Genomic DNA, 17,877 nt, shown 5'->3' with positions numbered 1-17,877 from the left:
ATTAAACACTAAAAACATAAAACCGCTTTCCATCATAGATTTTTACAAAGCAGGTAACACATTATTTTATATTGCATTTTTCTGATTTATCTCATTTCAATGTAGACACATAAATTCCCTTTAACAGATTTCACATTATTTCTCTTTACTCTTATTCAATAACGTTTCTTTTCTAGTTTATCTGCTATTCAATCATCACACTTCTATTTTCCTCTGACTTATTTTTGTTTTTTTTTAAAAAAACAAATTTTGTTAGCTTTACAAAACATACAAACAGTCAAGGCATATTAACATAAAGAATCTTTCTGGAAGAACCAATAAAACGTGCCAAATGTAATATATGCATTTACATTATCTGCTCATCTTCATATCCTATCCCAATTTCTCCTTTTCATTCTGTTGTCCAGATTATATTTCTTACTAATCAAGATTTTTGCCTTTAAAAAAAAACAATAGACAAAACATACATAACATAGAACATAAAAACCCTCATTTCTGAAAGCTGCTTAATCCCGGGTTAAAACTCTTCGCACAGACACAAATTCAAAAACAATATTTACTTTATATGTCAATCCATATCTTATTACCATTTTCAATTTTCTGTATAACTTCTTCCCTCTTTTATCTTTCTTAATTATATTTTGTTTATCTTATCTCAATACAATTCATAGTATTTAACATTTTTTGTCTGTTCTTTTACAGTTATCCATTCATCTTTTTTCTTTAAATATACTTCTCCTGTACACTAATTGGAGTAACACCTTTAACTCTTTTCCCTAACTTCACAATACTTAATATAACACTTAAATTATATTGAGATTCTGGTTAGTACATTCTAAAATTACACAAAAAACTTTATAGGAAAAGCAAATAGGCTAGAATTACAAAATGTAAGCCTATAACCCACCAGAAATACCATAAAAGAGCAAATCATACATACTAATACACATTCTACTCTGGATACACATAGAAAATCACACTTTTATGTACTTTCCAGAATCCCTTTTTCAATTAAATTTACCCATTGTCTCTAAATAGATTTTGTTTCTTAGAATCTTGCTTCCCAGCATTAAGGTTTTTCATCCCCTCCTTTCTCACTTGTTTGTTTTTCTCCTTGCCTTTTTACCCCCTTGTCTCTCCTCCTCCTTTTCTTCTTCTGCTTACTCACTTTCTGTTGTTTTCTAACCTTATATCCAGCTTTCATCTCATTTTTCTCTTTTTGGATTGTTTTCTCTACCCTTAAAATCCCCTTTTTCTTTTCCTCTTCCTCCTCCTCCCCAAAATAAACCCATTGCTCATCCAAAATGGCTTCTTCTTCTTCTTTGTTCCAGTCATCCTGCTGCGTAGTCAATTTTTCATAAGTGCATACCGCCATTTCTAAAAATTGAAAAAGAGTGCCCAAAGAATCTTTTCCATCTTGCTCTTCTTTCTTATATTTTTGGTATTGAATTTTTAATTCATCCAAAAGCAATGCCATCCTGAAGAGAAATATTTCTTCAAAAACAACCACCCAAGTATTTTTAATCAAGAGTAATTCCAAAAAAATTCCAAAGTCACTAAAAAGTCCAAATAACTGTTTCTTTCAATACTTTTTTTACCTTCTTCAATTTGTCTTTGTGGGGTTACTGATTGATCAAAAGGTTCCCATTAAAATGTATCTTTCTTTAAAATTCTAGGTAGTCTCCTCCTTTTTCAAGCTCTGCTCCAAAAAGTTTTTTTTCCTCTCCCCCCACTTACAACAACAATTTCCCTTTAAACGCTCAGAAATCCATACCTCCAATGCGGGCTTTCCAATTTCTAAGGATGTTAAGTCCAAAGTCCAAAGCCCTTTCTCTGATAATTTTCAAGTTAAAATACCTTCGATGCCCAATGCATTTTCCAGTTCTGCATTTAATGTTTCTGTGGGGTGGGAGAGTAAGTAGAAAAAAAGGGTTTCCCTTAGCAGCTTTCTCCGCCGCTCCTCTCTTCTTAGGGATACAATGTATCTTTCAGGCAATACACAATTCCACTCCAGGGTTTTAGAAGCTGTAATTTTCCCGGCACAGCCAAGACTTTCACTTTTGAATCTTCCTTCTCCTTCTTCCTCCAGCGAATCTTTTCCAGCTGCCAGCTTCTTTGTGGCGGCCATCACTGACCGCCACTGCACCGCCTTGAGAAAAGGAGGTTAAGCTGGGTGAGGAGGGTCTGCACACCCCAAACCCCTTCCCAGATCCTCCTCTCTTCGGCTGCCTCTATAGGGCAGCCTTATCCTCCAAATCCATCTGGATCGGAGGCACCAAGACGGCGAGCACAGCAGGGATCGCGGAGAAATGCAAATCCCTGCTGTCGCCGAAGCCTGGCAACCCGGAAGTTCCCTCTACACGTATCTTTCGTGTGTCTATTGATGAAGCGTGGCCGATGGTGACTGTTTGGTGCGTTTCTTCTCTTCTGGATGCCTCGACGAACTTCCTGGGTCAGCTGTTCCGGTTCCATCGGCTGTCATTATGGCGGTCCCGGTTTATGGTGGGGGTGCCATCTCTTCTTCTTGGGCTGTTTTCCCATCGTCGGGGGCTGGAATTTCATTTGTTATGACATACTTTGGCAATATGCTCTCGTTTTTCACAAAAACGGCAAACAGCGTCCAGGAACTTGCATTCGGAATGCGGGTGATTTCCTCTGCAGCCGGCACATTGGTAACTCGACTTACGACCGCGTCGGTCTCATCTCTCACGTTCTGACTGAAGTCTGTGAATTTCTTCCTCTTTGCTGTCAGAGGGAGATTCGATGTCGCCGTGGTGGGTGGATGCTGCATGTTTGTCTGCTGCGGTTGCCGTCTCACTGGTGGGTTGGCGGTCATTTCCATTTGAACGCCGCATTCGCGCCGCTGACTTACGGGGTGGCCTCGGCTGCGGTGGCTTCGGCTATGGCATCGGTGAGGGAGATGTCTCCTTTAGCCATCAGTCTGCTTTGGAGAGTTGGGTCCTTCAGGCCAAGGATGACTCGGTCACGCATGGCTTCATCTAGATTGGCGAATCTGCACAAGCCTCCTAGGTCCCTCAGGTCGGCTACGAACTCTCCAATGCTCTCGCCCTCGCGCTGATCCCTCTGGTAAAAGTCATGCCGGCGGATGAGAATCGGCACCACCGGAGCGTAGTGGTTCCGGAGGATGGGAGCTAGGGTATCCCAATCCATGGTCTTGGCGTCTGTTGGCTTCGCGAGCACCTTGGCCATTTTAAAAACGGCGGGTCCGCAGTGAGTTAGAAAAACTGCTCGCTTCTTGCTGCCAGTGGCGTCCTTCAGGTTGTTTGATTCCAAGAACATTTGGAAACGATCAATGTAGGACTCCCAGTCTTCGCTGGCCGGATTGAATGGTGCAGGTGGCACGGCGCTGCCGGCCATCTTGCAGGTCGTCTATGCGCTCTCTGCCACGTGCTACTCAGCTCTGTTGTCTCAGTATCCCACCCTCATCGCCAGTGTTAAGTCTGGGCGGTGGGTCCCAAGGAGAGACGAGACTCGAAATAGTGACAACAGCTCTTTATTAGGAACCCAGATACTGAGACAAAACTCCCAGCCGAGGCAGCTCCTTTTATAGAGCTGGCTGCAGCTAGGCAGCCTATGACATGCATTTGAGCTTGCCACGCTTGGTTTTACCCAATCGCGGCAGCCGAATAAGAACCAATCAGAATGCTTAGTTTTGTCCAATCACGGCCCGGCTTTTCCGGACCAATAGGAATGCAGGCCTACAAGCCTGCTAGTATGGAACACTGTTTCTCTCTGCCACCCAGAAAAGCCTGTCCTCAGAATAGAACTCCCTTTCTCCCAGCACTCATGCGACAAACCAACATTTTTAAGAATTAGAACCATGGGAAGGAAAGGAACACTGAGGCCACCAGTAGGCTTGTTAAGGCATGCAATATGCTGTTGCTAAGCTCCAGGGTTCCTCACACAAGCGCTGGAAGAAATGGAGAAATGGAATTGTGAGGGCAGGCTTTTCCAAGGCCGGTGTTGAAGACAGTGGCAGCACACACAGCTGCCTTTTGTCTTGCCATATGATCTGTGATGCAATTGTAGTTCCCTAAGGTAATGTTGCTGTGGCGGCAGGGGGGAGGTGGTGTGGGGGGGATAGCGAATGCTGAAGCCTAATTGTGCAGGAGAGAAATGCAACTTGCCTTTGTGCTACCCATTCCAGGGGGCCTTCATCACGGTACATTTGTGCCAACTGGTGACACACAAGGCGTGGTCCGGGCCCATAGGCAACGGCAGAGAAGCAGGCACAGAACGGCCCCCCTGTTTGCCTACCCATTGGCCAGGTGAAAGTGCATTCCCTATTTCAAGCAGCAGGATTTGAGGCAGAGGGGAGGGTAAATGAACAGCAGCCATCCAGAGGGCAGGCAGAAGCTGAGAGCTGGGCTGTCCATGCCCTCGATCGTGACCTGCACCAGGAGCATCCCCTTGGCTTGGCCTAAGATGAAGTAAAAAGGCTCCAATCTTTCCACAGGGGAAGGGAAGGTTTTATTGGCACAAGAGTGTCCTCAGGCTTGCCCCTCATCACCTGTCTCTGCCTGTTCATGGCAGAGCAACTTCTCTCTCACCAGATGTTTGTCAAGGGGAAGCAGTAAAATCAATTTTTATTTCTTTGCTAAATCTGCCATTCTCTTATTCACATGGTTTCACCCAGCAACTGAGAGGGAGGGGGAGGGGGAGAAGGGGGCAGCGGAGGCCACTAATATTGTCTGTGTTATTAGCAGGAGCAGCTCCACAGATAAATTCTGCCCCCTTCTCTCTCTCCCTCTTAGCTGCTGGGCGAAGCTGTGTGAAGAAGGGAACAGCAGCTTTAGCAAAGAAATTGTTGGAAGACATATCCTTCTGGGTTCAGTTTCAACTGGGGAAAAAAACACTGGAAACATGGAGGCTGTTTTGAAAGATGATTAAATTGTGGACAGGCTCACATGGCTTGGAGCTCCAAAGTGAACAGGACAATCACATGCTTCAAGATGTTGGGTGAAGGAAAAGAAGGGCCAAGATGCTGAGAGACCCATAGTTTAGACCCTCTGTTGGGCGCCACCTTAGTGTTTCCTGTTTCTGTGTAAGAAATGTATCCCATTGGCTGTCAGACTCCCAGGAGCAGAGGTCTTAGCTAACTTTGTAGGCTTTGTCTGGACCACATAGCTTCACCTGAGTGCTGGCTGATGCAATCTTCCCAGGCCAGGTGGTGAGATGGGTAAGAGGGCTTTGTTATGTAGAATACTCTGGCCCAGGCCTTAATGGCCTGCCCATTAACAAAGGTGGCAGTGAGCTTCTGCTTCTGAGATGAGTTTCTGCTTGAGTTTCTACTTCTCTTTTTAGGGGAAATATTATGTCTTTTTAATATTTCCTTGCATATTTTATTTTTCAAGGAGGGGGTGGTTGCTAACTTCCTACACAGTGGTGGCATTCAGCAGGTTCTGACCAGTTCTGGAGAACCAGTAGTGGAAATTTTTAGTTCAGAGAACCGGCAAATACCACCTCTGACTGGAGATTTTATAGTATCCTTCCCCTGCCACGCCCACCAAGCTACATCCACAGAACCGGTAGTAAAAAAAATTGAATCCCACCACTGTTCTTACAGAATAAAAACTGATTTTACTGCTTCCCTTGGCTAATGCCCAGTAAGGGAGCAGTTGCTCAATATTATCCCCCAGCGATCCCAAGGCCAACTGGCAGAGCCCAATTTTTCCACAGAGGAAGGAAGGTTTTACCTCAACACCCATCTCTGCTCATTCGTGGCAGAGCAATTTCTCCCTCACTGAGCGTTAGCCAAGGGGAAGCAGTAAAATCATTTTGTATTCCTTTGCTAATGCTGCCATTCCCTTCTTCACATGGCTTTGCCCAGCAGCTGAGAGGGAGAAGTGGCTGAAGCGCCCCTAGCATTTTCTCAGCACAACCAGCTGCTTTTTGAGATTCTGCATCCTTCACAGTCAGCTCAGTGCCAGCTGCGGTCCCCTTCATGTCGGCTCAGGAAGGAGGGGAACGGGGAGGAGCAATTGCTGCCGCTGCTGAATTCAGGGATGGAAGAGCTTTGAATCTCTTGTGCAGCACAACAGGCTACTCACCTCAAAGTGCAGTGGGCAGCAAGAGGAGGAGTCTCTGTCCCTGCCACTACTGTGATCCACTGGGATCCTGTGTATCCACTTGTGCGTATGCATGCGTGCACATGAAAGAGATGAGAGGAAAGGGGAGAGAAAGAAAGGAAAAAATGATGGAGGGAGAGAATGAGAGGAAAGAGAGAAACAAATGAGAGAGAGAGAGAGAGAGAGAGAGAGAGAGAGAGAAGGAGCAGAGAGAGGGAGAGAGAAATGAGAGAGGGCTGAGGGAGAGAATGAGAGGGAAAAGAGCAGGAAACAAATGAGAGAGAGGGAGAGGGAGAAAGAGAGAAAAGAGAGAGAGATGAGAGAGATGAGAAACAGAGAGGGAGCGAGAAAGAGATGAGAGAGAGATGAGAGAAAGAGATGAGATGAGATGAGAAAGAGAGAGGGAGAAAGAAAAAGAGATGAGATGGAGAGGGAGAAAGAGAGAGAGAGAGACACACACACACACACACAGAGATACCTGTTTAAAAGAAAATAGAAAAATGGCTCTTGAGTGTTTAAGGTTGCAGATCCAGATCCCTGGGTTAGGCAAACACCATGTCATTAAGTGAACCTGGTGATCATTAAGTAACACTTGTGGTTATTAAACAAGTCCATTTTCCCCAATGGACATTTTTAACCTAAAACCAGAAGGAATTGTTAGAAACTGGCAAAAAACATAGAAAACCTCTGGGAAGGTCAGTTGTAAATTACAACACTTGCTAAGCAACCAGCCATTAACTGAGGACCACTTGTAATTGGTTTGCCAGTCACAAGGCCACCAAGCCACGTCCACTGAGCCAGGCCCATAGAATTGGTTGTTAAAAAGGTTGAATCCCACCCCTGCCATTTGCATCCTATGGCTTTGCTACCCTGTGGAAAAGTCATAGATGTGAACACCTTATGTTCCTCCTGGATTTCATTTCTTTGTCCATGGCTTCTTTCCACTTGTTCAATTTTAGGTAATGCCAATACTTCCTTATAGTTCCTTGGTTTGTACCTTACATTACGAACCTTTACTTCTGTTAAGAGTTTGCAGCCTAAATTCAAGTCCAGAAAACACACAGATGAGCAGGATCGTTAACTTCTTTACAAACATTAATAAATGAGTAAAGTTTACAATACCATTTGTAGTTTCTTTCAAAATAACATAAGCAAAAACACAAGCAGCAGCTCAGAGGGCTCAGAACAGATCGAAGTTTCAGTTTCAATTATCAGCAAAGGCACACAGAGCCAAACCACATCCAGTCTGTCAGCTCTCATTGGTGGTCTGTTGCCATGCTTACTTACTTGCTGACATTTTTAACCATTTCTCTGCCAGCTAATGAATATACTCTGACACTCCTCCCTTCATAACTGGAAGAGACATAAATCCAAATAACTTTATATTCTTCCCATGGTGCACTCCACCAATTGCTTGGCCATTATGTTGGCCAGATTGTCTTCTGATGCACCAGTGAAGCAACTCATTTCTCTTTCATGGCTTCTCTTACAATATTTAATGTCCACATGCTTGCTTCTATTTTTAACTTTGTCACCTGTTGCCATTTTAATGCAGGCAGTGTAGATTATTACACCATTGTTTACCATTACATTTAAATCCTGTAACAGTTGTACATACGAAGTTACCTCCGAACAAAGTTCAGACAAAGCAATAAATTCTGTCTCCGCAGTAGAAATGGCTACAGTCGTTTGCTTTCTGGACTTCCAACCAATTAGTCTCGCCAAACAATATCACAATTCCAGAATTGGACTTTCTGGTTTTTACATCATTGGCATAATCACTACCATCATAGTATTTCAATTTTAATTCTTAAGTGACCTGTATTTGAAGACCCAAATTTATAGTTCCCTTCAAATACCTGAGAATCCTTTTTACACCCATCCAATGCAATTGCGTTGGTGCAGCAGTAAAGCGACTCAAAATGCTTACTGCCCAAGCTATGTCTGGTCTGGGCAGGCTCCCTATTGCTGACTGATATATCTCTTGATCACAGGCTTCACTTTTGTCCTCACCCAAACTGTTTTGAAAATCTGTACTCATAGGTGTTGGAGCAGTATTACAATCTTTCATATTATATCTCTCCAATAATTGTTCGATTTTTCTTTGACTGAGAATATAACCAGCTTTCTTAGTTCTTTGTATCTCCACACCAAGATAACTGTTTTATTTCTCCCAAATTCTTTAATTCAAATTTCTTCAACTTATTAGCAAATTCATTTACCTGTGATACACCTTTCAATGAAGCAAAGATCATCTACAAATGCTAATAGTTGACAATCCCCACCTTTTAATTTTTCAGAGTAAATGCAGCAGAGATGGCAACCCCGATGCAGACCTCAATGAAATCAAGTTTACACCCATGGTATAGATTTTATATATATGTATTATTCATATGTATGCACATATTTTTTGGTTCTGTTTTGTAGGATACTCTGATCTGCTGTTAGGTGCCCAGAGTAATGGGCAGCCAATTTAATCCAATTAAATAAATATGTTTGTACAATTGAGAGACTGCTATCAAACTAAAGGATGACTTTGGTTAATAGCTAGAAATTTAGGTTGAGTGTGATGTCATCCATATAACTGTATTCCTAAGCCATTTAACTTTCTAAAAAGCAAGCTAGAAAATGTATAATATTTAGCATTCTTCAACATGCGATGCCATGCATGGGGTATGCCAGTTTTGGAGAAAAGTCTTCTTACTGAAATTGGAAAACTTGCTGTATCTGTCATATAAGCTTTATCACAAAATTCTCCACAGTTTGAAAAATTGCCCACAAAACAAAACAAGAGGACTCATGAAATATGCTTTAATTGCAAACACATTTTAAATTCATGTTGAAGTAACATACAAAGCATCTTTGTATACAGTTACACCCCACTTCTGCAAATGATAAGTTATTTAGGTTACTATAAGGTTATATCACCAATTAACAGCCAATTCATTCATATAAATTCCAAATGTAGAATTAAATTCTGGGTGAACGTTAAAAGACAAAATTAAACCCAGACTCTTTAAAAAGTACAACACACACACACACAGAGCACTACAAATAGTACCCTTAAGCAACTATAGTATAAAGTTCAGTGCAGTCTTCTGGATGTATATTATCCAAAGTAGGATTTGTATAAGGGAATTAATTATTCTATTGTGATGTCTGTTTAGTCCAGTGTGAACCAAGATGGACGTTTCCTGTTTCTTTCAATAATTCGCTTGCCTTCATCTTCATTTCTGGGTTTTTCTCCTGCATAGAGCACAACACTTTCTACAGTGGGAGCCTTATGTGGTCCATTTTCCAATAATCTGATTTGATTTTTGATGGCATAGGTTTCCTGTTTAACTTTTTCATAACAATAGCCACAAAGAACATGCTTCTCTTTCAGGTTGCCGCATTCAGGACAAATATCTATGTTTTTCTAAAAGTAAAAAAATAGAGTCTTAAGATGCAGTGGAGAGAGAATAATTATTTTATAACAATTCTGAACTTTTTTCATTAATGTAACAATAAAATACAAAAAAGGATTAAACAACATATCAAAATAATAAAACCAATGCAACAAGAATAGTACTGCCCAATGCTATGTAGAAATCAAAGTATATCTCCCAGTTAATGTTTAGTAGGGACAAGCAATATTTGAAGGGTTGAATCTGGATCTCAGACCCTTGATGTAGTAGAGGGCTGCAAGACGCTGTTTGATCAAGAAGCAGGAGTAAATTTATTTTAGCCTGTTTTTCACTTTTGGGACAGCATGTGAGAGCAACCTGATGCCCTGAAAGGCAATTTGTTCTACCTCAACCTTTAAATTATCCAAGGTCAGAAACTCAAGGGTGGGTGTAAAGAGATTAATTTCTAGTTATCAGATGGAACACACTTTTCATGGTAAACAAAATAAAACTTTATTAAGGTAAAAAAACCAAAAACAGAACCACAATTTTGGTTCCACATTTGCAGTTGGCAGGAATTTCATGCAACCCACAAATTATACATTCACAGCAAATCCAGTATGAAACAAACATTCATTTATATTTCTTAACTTGCTTCCCAATTTATTCCTACTGATAGTGAAGAACTAAAACAAATAAAAATCATACAAAGAAACAAAGTCCAATTTTCTGCACAGGGAAACTTAACAAATTACCTTTATTTTTATAAGATGGTTAGAATTCCTTCGTCTGGTGCGATTCACTTCAATTGTCCGCCTTGATTTTGGAGCTGGCATCCAAAGTATGCTGTCTAAAAAGCTGGGATTTTCAAAATACTCGGTTTCCTCTTCCGCAGGATTGAGTAAGGAATCTGGAGCTTGAACTGCTAAAGCAGGAGCTTAAAGAAAAGATATCAACTCAATGTCATATCTTAGTCTATTTAAAATAGTTTAAATTCAACATGGAATGGTAAAGTCTTTTTTAATGGGGTTCATTAACTGACTTGCATTTAGATTGCAAACCAACGACATCTGAAGCTAGCAATACTCTTCAACATCCAAGCTGATCAGTGCTGGAGCCCATCCACAAAGAATTGCACCATATTTATTGAAGAATTAAAAATCACTATATTAACATAAGGTTTATTGACTATGACAGTAATTTTAAACACGTAAAAGCAATTATTAGGTAGCCCTGAAAACAAATGAATTTACTTCTAAATAAATATGTATACAATAGAATGTACAGGGTCAGTATCTAAAGTGTGTGCACTTTGAACCATACGTTTCGCTTTGGAAAGAACAGAAAAGCAACAGGCAAGGAAGCGAATAGACGAAAGGAGACCAAAACCGCAGTTGGCTCGACTAGCAAATTCACATGGAGTTCATAAGAAAGTAATTTTCTAAAAGCCTTTCAATTTTCTCCTTGGATTGAGCGGCGCAAGCAATCCAACGAGTAGCTTGAAGATGATCGTGGAAATTTTCCTCGAGGGCCATCCTGATGAACAGGACATTAGAAACCTTACCCCAAGGCCCTGCGTGGCTGCCAAGTTGACCCCAAAAGTTTCGGAGAAAGCGACGGAGTTTGGGAAAGGGATGAAAATACCAACACGGCAGCCATGCTCCTTGCTTTCCGGCACCTCTCGCGGCTCCTCCCACAAGTTTTCTACGAAATCCGTATAGGTAACCACCGCAAAGAATTATGGGTAAACGAGTCAAACTAACCGCATCGGTAATGTCACTGTCACACGTTTCGGCGAGCTACCGTTCTCTTTGTGCAAGTTTTGACTTTCAAACTGCACGAGAGGCTGTTCCTGAGAGCAACTGTAGCCCGTCTCGCAGGCTCACCATAATTATCAGCACTGCTAGAAATTCAGGGCCACGTGCTGCTTCCGGGAATTATCAGGCGAACTTTATTTGTCATAAAAACTCCGGAAATCACGTGCCAGAAAGGTTTCTCTGCGCACGTGTAAATCGCAGGCATCCGCAGTAGCCAGAGTCGGCTGTGAGGATCGGTTAAAATGGCGGAACGTGGCTATAGTTTTTCTCTCACCACTTTCAGGTAGGTTCTTTTCTTAAGGGGGAAACTTTGAGGCAAACCGTTTGAACGGCCAGCATAGGTTGTTTCAGGAGGGAGAAAATCTATTTGCCTGATTGCTTGTTCTTTCCGGAATAATAGAACAGGAAGTGATTTTGTGGAGTCACTGTCATTGCTGTCTGTTGCGCATTGTTGTAGAAGGAAATGGCAGGAAGATACAGTAATAATACAGCAAACAAAAGAGGGAGAATTTGAATTTATTTATGGGACTTTTGAACGGACCTGATCAGTCTTTAGGTTAAGGTCATCTTTTCTGTGTAATGCAAGACCGCATTTGATTTTGTCAGACTGATTATTGATGCTTGGTAATATATCAAATTAGGTAGCGCTGCAATTTTAATAGGAAAAATGTAACTGGACTACGATAAACTTTGCTTTTTTCTTTCTAAGATCCGCAATGAGAGTTATAAAGTTGCTGTGAAAAAACATGTTTAATTACGATACAATTCTATGACTCTTTATTGTAGTAACTATGCAATCTATGACCCTTTGCGTCATTGTTTCTGAGATAATCCTTACAGATTTGTCAATGCCTTCAATAATAACAGTTTCTAATATACAGGGAAAGTTTTTTTTTAATCTTAAGGGAGATATTAGGAGATATATTTGCCTTGAATGTAGCCCAAGTTGAACTATATAGCACAGTCAGACATCAGCTGATCACAAGAAATGTTTTATTACATTTTGTATTGTATTATGTCAGAAAATGTTTTACAATAGTTTTTATATCATTGTTTTATGAAAATAGCCAAATTTCAATTCCACAGGGATCATGTGTCCCAGATTTTGGATGCATTCTCTTAAGTAAGCTCAAAAGTAAAATTCAAAAAAATTGTGATAAAAGGTTTTCCCCTGTGACTCATTTTGCTCAGTTAAATGTTACAGACATCTTTTTTGAATATAAATAAGTTCTTTTGTGACTGGCAATAAAAAGGATTACACAGTTCATAGCTAAAATGCTACATTACTGATACAGTACTTAAATTATGAAATATGACTACATTGAAGTCAAAATAGCTAGTCACTATTTTGTGACAATCTTAGTGCTGGGATGCACATTTCAGTTTCATATAATTAAACCTTGGATATATTATAACTCTTTTGTATGCCACTTAATTTCTCATTCGATTTTTTTGTTTGATAGACTATAATGCAAAATAGGAATCTACCCTTTTAAATATATATGAAAATGGTTCAATATGCCTCTCGTTTTTTTTTTTTTTAAAAAAACACAAAATTATTCAGAGTCCATTCTTCAAATTAAGTAAACTTTGATTACAGTAAAAAAAAGATACACAAGATTAAATATGGTTTCATTCAAGGCCAGCCATTAGCATTAATTGTAACTACTTTTTGTTCCACTCCTTGAACTTAGTTTTTGCCTAATTTATATTGAGATTTTCTACTTTTTGATTTTGGAACTAGTATATATAAAGATGTATTAACTTTTCACATATGTGAAGATTTTATGGAAAAATATATTGTTAGATGTTTTGAGGCATTCATTGAAGCTTATATTTAATCCAGATTATTTTTTTGAGGATTTGATCTTGGCAACTATACCTGAGATACGTTTATTCAAAATCCTTAAGCATATGTAGGCTTTTTGAGCTGTTAGTTGCATAGAACTTTGTAAAGAATTCTCCAGAAATTAAAAAAAAAATGAAATGAAATGTTTTATTTAAAGCTTCCTCTTGGGAATTAGAAAAGTCTGACTTTTCCTGAATCTGGGAATTTGTTCCAGAGTAAATTATACTGAATTTATTAATTTCTTTGGGAAAATTGTCTAAATTTTAGCTCTAGACAAGTATTTTGAGGAAGGTAAGTTTTAACTTCTGGTACATATTCTATTACACAAATGTTTCATAGTCCAGTTCTGAAATTTTCTCATAAAGTTTCCCATAGAATACTTCTTGTTTATTGTTTGGTGCACATACTGCTATTGAGCACCTGTTTATAATTTATTGTTACTTCCACCATCAATATTCTCCCATCTTCATCTGCATAAGTTTGTTCAATATATAAAACCACCACCCTCTTCTGTTGCACTAACGAATAATGTAATTTTCCGATTCTGTGGTACTCTAAAAATTTGCTATGTTTTTATGTGTACTTGTTGGCAAATTATTTGCAAATTCATAAAGATTCTTTTCATGGGAGAGTTTAGTCATTTATATTAATCAGCAATAAATTTGTTTCTTCTTCCATTTTTCACATATAAATGGGTTTTGCTGATCTAGTTGCTCTTGTTTCTCTCTGCTCTTTAGCTCGTGCTCCTTCTTGCTATCCTCAACTTTTTTGTTCAGTTTCACTTTCTTCTTATTGTTTACTTGTTTTCCCTACCATTAATTCCTATTGTCCTCTATCCTCTATTTCTTCTCTTCTTTCCTGTTCCTTGTCTAGGTTGAAATGTTAGTCATAAGGTTCATATGCTTTATCTAGAGAATCCAATCTGTGTCTTTTATTATTCCACATAATCAAAATTCCTTCAGGTATCAGCCACCTGAAATTTATCTGGTGTTTAATCAACTGCCCTGTTAGGAATTGGTATTGCTTCCATAGGTCTCTCACTGTTCTGGGCACCTGTTTTAAAATCACAATCTCTCTCCCTTCATACTTCAATATTTCACCCCTTTTTAAAGAATTTCTGCTCTTACTTGTTTTTTGTTTTTGTTTTATAAATCTCATATTCACCTCCCTTGGGAGTTTTTTCTTCCTTGTATAGGTTGTGTGTATTCTAAACACTTAATCAAACTCCACCCTCATCTCCTGTTTCATTATCTGTAGGGCCTGTGCCAATAATTCTGCCATCAGTTCAACTAGATCTTTTTTTTCTTTAGCAATATTCTGGAATCTTAGAAAATGTTTGGCCTTTTCCATTTGCAATTGAATTACCGTTTCTTTGAGTTTCTTACTGGCCTGCGTTAGTCCCTGCTTCATTTCCTCTGCCTTTTCCTCTGTTTGCTCTGATTTCTCTTCAATTATTTTGATCTTTTCTTCAGTTTTGATTAACATCTGCTGAAAATGCCCCGTTTTCTCATCCACACTTCCATTTTCTCCTTTAAAACCTCCATCCTCATCTCTCCCATCTCATTCCTCATTTCAGTATGATTGAAACAATACCTGCATGTCTTTCTGAAGTGAATTCATCTTCTGCTGAATCAAAACTTTCTATGGATCTTCGGCTTGAGGGACTTAACATTGCTGGTGATGGTGCAGATGATAGTGCCAATGGGATTTTTTCCCCTTAGTTTGGTTAAATTTGAGTTTGACATTTTAAACTATATTAATATCTCAAAAACTTTAAAACAAATGCTCAACAGAAATTCTGAACTCAAAATCTTCTGAATCCCCCCCCTTAAAAAAAAAAACCAACCACCAACTTCAGTGTTCTTTAACTTTAAATTCCACAGTCTATGTCTAAATTAATCCAATGGATTACTTCAGTTTCTTAAGTATTTTTCTTAATCGCTTATTCTTCTAGCAAGTAGTATTTATAATCCACAAGGCCCACAAAAAACCCAATAGTTATAAATCATCCTCTCCATCCAAAATATCATCCACTTAGCTTCAGAATAAATCCAAGTTTCATCCTGTCCAACACATGATTCAAAGTGTTTCCATCACAAATTTTCTGTATCTTCCAAGTTTGCAGGTGTTAATTCCACAGTCAACAACAAGTCTGGTTTATCAGTTAGCTCCAGGCGAACCCAAACAATTCATTTCTCACAAGGCAGTTCAAGGACTTCTTACTTCTACCAGTAGATGGTGCCCTTACTGTATTTCTCCACTATCGAATGGCTTCACTTCCAGAAACTTTCTCTCTTTTTCAGAATGACTAAACTTCATTTTTCAAAGTTTTCTGGTACTCAAAAAATATCTTAAAATTAAGCAAAAATCAAACAAAATGTCTACAAACAATCAACCCAGAATCTCAGTCATTTAAAACAGGGGTCCCCAACCACCGGGCCGCGGACCGGTCCCGGTCCGTGGATCATTTTGTACCGGGCCGCAAAGAAAATAAAAACAAAATAAAAATGGCGGCTTTCTTCGCCTTCGGTGAATGCTGCTGGGATCAGGGATCAAGGACACAAATGAAAGAAGGGGAGGGAGGAAGCAACCAAAGCCTGTCCTGCTCTCCGGCTCAGCGGCTATGGTTTCTTTCGCCTCGTTCCCTCTCTCAGTCGCTCTTTCTCCACCAGCCCAGAAGAAACCGCTTCAAAGAGCTGGCAGGGTGGCTTTTTCATGCAGCGCAGCCTGAAGCGCCTGTTCACCTCGCTCCGCCGCCAGCGGTTCATCCAGTGCTCCGTTCTGCCTGCCTGCCTTCGTTTCTGGTTGTTTCGGAGTAGCTTTGGCTGAGAATAATAACTATTCGCCTCTTTACTCAGCCGAAGCTGCTCCGAAACAACCAGAAATGAAGGCAGGAAGGCAGGCAGAACGGAGCACTGGATTGAACCGCGGGTGGCGGGGTGGGGGTGAACGGGCGCTTCGGAGGAGCTGCGCCGACAGGAAAAGCCACCCTGCTGGCTTCTTTGAAGCAGTTTCTTCCTGGGCTGGTGGAGGAGTGAGAGAGCGACTGAGAGAGGAACGAGGCAGACACCTGAGGCATAAGGCTGAGGGAGGGAGGGAGACACCTGAGGGATGAGGCTGAGGGAGGCAGGGCTGAGAGGCGGGGCTTCTCAGCCATCCTGCAGGGACTTGTCCTGAGCCACGGAGACAGCCGCGGGCTGCCACCGCCCAGCGCTCAGTTTTGAAGGCGCTCCTCAGCCCGGTGCAGTTCCTGAATCTGCAGCTGAAACCCTCCGTTTTAAATGTCCCAATAGAAGAGAATATCTGTTGCTCAGGGTTGCAATGAGGAGGCATTGGCGCTCCCTGAACTTGGTGGTTTCCTGGCAGACGTTTTATTACCCGACTAGGTAACAACATCAGATGTTATCTAGTCAGGTAATGAAACATTTGCAAGCAAACCACCAAACTCAGACTCCTCCCCCTCCCCCCTCCTTGAAAAAGTGTCTCCCCCCCCCTCCTTGAAAAAGTGTTTCTGCGTGAAACTGGTCCCTGGTACAAAAAAGGTTGGGGACCACTGATTTAAAAAATCAGTTTCTTAAAACACTCTCTTCTCATTCCTTTGGATATGTCAGCAGCTCATAAGCTTAGTCGCTACCATTCTTGAGTGGTTTTTTAAAAACCACCGCTTCCCATTTAGAGTCTCATTTCAAAATAAGAGTTAATTTTGGGGGCAAATTCCTCAACAGAAGTTGGAAAGCTGAAAATACCTCACCCAGATCAACCACGCTGTTATCTACTTATTACTTTGCTCTTTCTTTGGAATTACCACAGCCTCAGTCCGGCCAGTTTAATGGCCATCTTTTTCTCCTGCCAGTTTGAAGGGTTTTTCTGGATCAACAAGGAGTTTTCTTGCTCCTTGTGATTCAACGGAACTTCCCCTCTGTTTCACCACCTCTCCAATGTGGCTGGCAGGCAGAATTCATCAGCTTAACACTGAGCCCTGTAAAAGTACGTCGTTTTGCTACAATGTCAGCTCCATATTCATATTCATATTCTAATGTACTATGCAATGTGCTCAGTATGGTTTTGTTTAAAACAAATTGTCTTGTTGGAAAATATTTTCTCCACAAATGTCTCATGAATGAATTATATTTTTTTCAGTCCTTCTGGAAAGCTTGTTCAAATTGAATATGCTTTGGCAGCTGTTGCAGCTGGAGCTCCATCAGTTGGAATTAAAGGTATTAAAGATGTTTATATAATTAATGTTTACTAACTTTTTAGCATAAATATTCTCTTGCCCTTGAGATATGAAGTAAGAAAAAAATGATAAAATTTTGTTGTCTGCCTAAAAAAAAACTTAGCTTAGCCCTGTGAAAACAGATTGCTAGAATAAATGTTTGCTCCAATCAAGTACAATTAAAATTTTGATGATTCATGCAAACTATTCAAGTTTCTAACATGAAGTGCATTAGTCTTTTATGCAAGAGTAGCCCCTATATTTTAGAAGGGCATTATGTCTGTATTATTGCACAGATATAAGTGTATTTCCAGTATTTTAAAACATGTATTTAAAACAAGTCAGAAAGGCTGACTATTTAAGTGAACATTTGTTTTCTTTTTAAATAAACATTTCTTAGGAAATTAAAATTAACATTGTTTTTAGTTTCATTAATAACTAAGTTCAAGATATTCTCTGGTTTATTTAAATATTTATATTCCACATTTCATTTGGAAAGTTACTTTATCTTATATAAGAT

General features: G+C 40.1%; 2 protein-coding genes across 3 annotated transcripts in view; one reads left to right on the top strand and one right to left on the bottom strand.

Annotated features, from left to right (window-relative positions):
• PSMA2 (proteasome 20S subunit alpha 2) overlaps nt 1-17,877 on the top strand; it is a 48,546-nt gene that overhangs the window by 21,405 nt on the left and 9,264 nt on the right. The window contains exons 2-3 of one of the 2 annotated variants that reach the window (XM_087918498.1): nt 11,544-11,575; nt 17,282-17,358. In XM_087918498.1, the coding sequence (XP_087774624.1) occupies nt 11,544-11,575; nt 17,282-17,358 (109 nt within the window). Of the gene's footprint in view, nt 1-11,499; nt 11,576-17,281; nt 17,359-17,877 lie in introns of those variants that run through there. The other variant, XM_026702274.2, reaches the window with a different exon arrangement.
• Nucleotides 8,887-10,412, bottom strand: LOC113437345 (large ribosomal subunit protein bL32m-like). The gene is made up of 2 exons (XM_087918499.1): nt 10,231-10,412; nt 8,887-9,507 (listed from the first exon to the last, which is right to left on the bottom strand). The coding sequence occupies exons 1-2, from the start codon at nt 10,309-10,311 to the stop codon at nt 9,253-9,255; spliced, it is 336 nt and encodes a 111-aa protein (XP_087774625.1). The 5' UTR covers nt 10,312-10,412; the 3' UTR covers nt 8,887-9,252.

The sequence above is a fragment of the Pseudonaja textilis genome, chromosome Z, assembly GCF_049901715.1.
Source record: "Pseudonaja textilis isolate UNSWEBS1 chromosome Z, rPseTex1.2, whole genome shotgun sequence".
NCBI classification, from domain to species: domain Eukaryota; kingdom Metazoa; phylum Chordata; class Lepidosauria; order Squamata; family Elapidae; genus Pseudonaja; species Pseudonaja textilis.
Note: the sequence above shows the minus strand (reverse complement) of the source record. Positions and strands in the feature narration are given on the sequence as shown.

Bases quoted from the DNA above. Each gene is read 5' to 3' on its own strand.
- LOC113437345 (XM_087918499.1), bottom strand. From the start codon at position 10,311: ATGCCAGCTCCAAAATCAAGGCGGACAATTGAAGTGAATCGCACCAGA. The intron at 9,508-10,230 runs GTAATTTGTTAA...TTTTACTTTTAG, and splicing joins ACCATCTTATAAAAATAAAG to AAAAACATAGATATTTGTCC.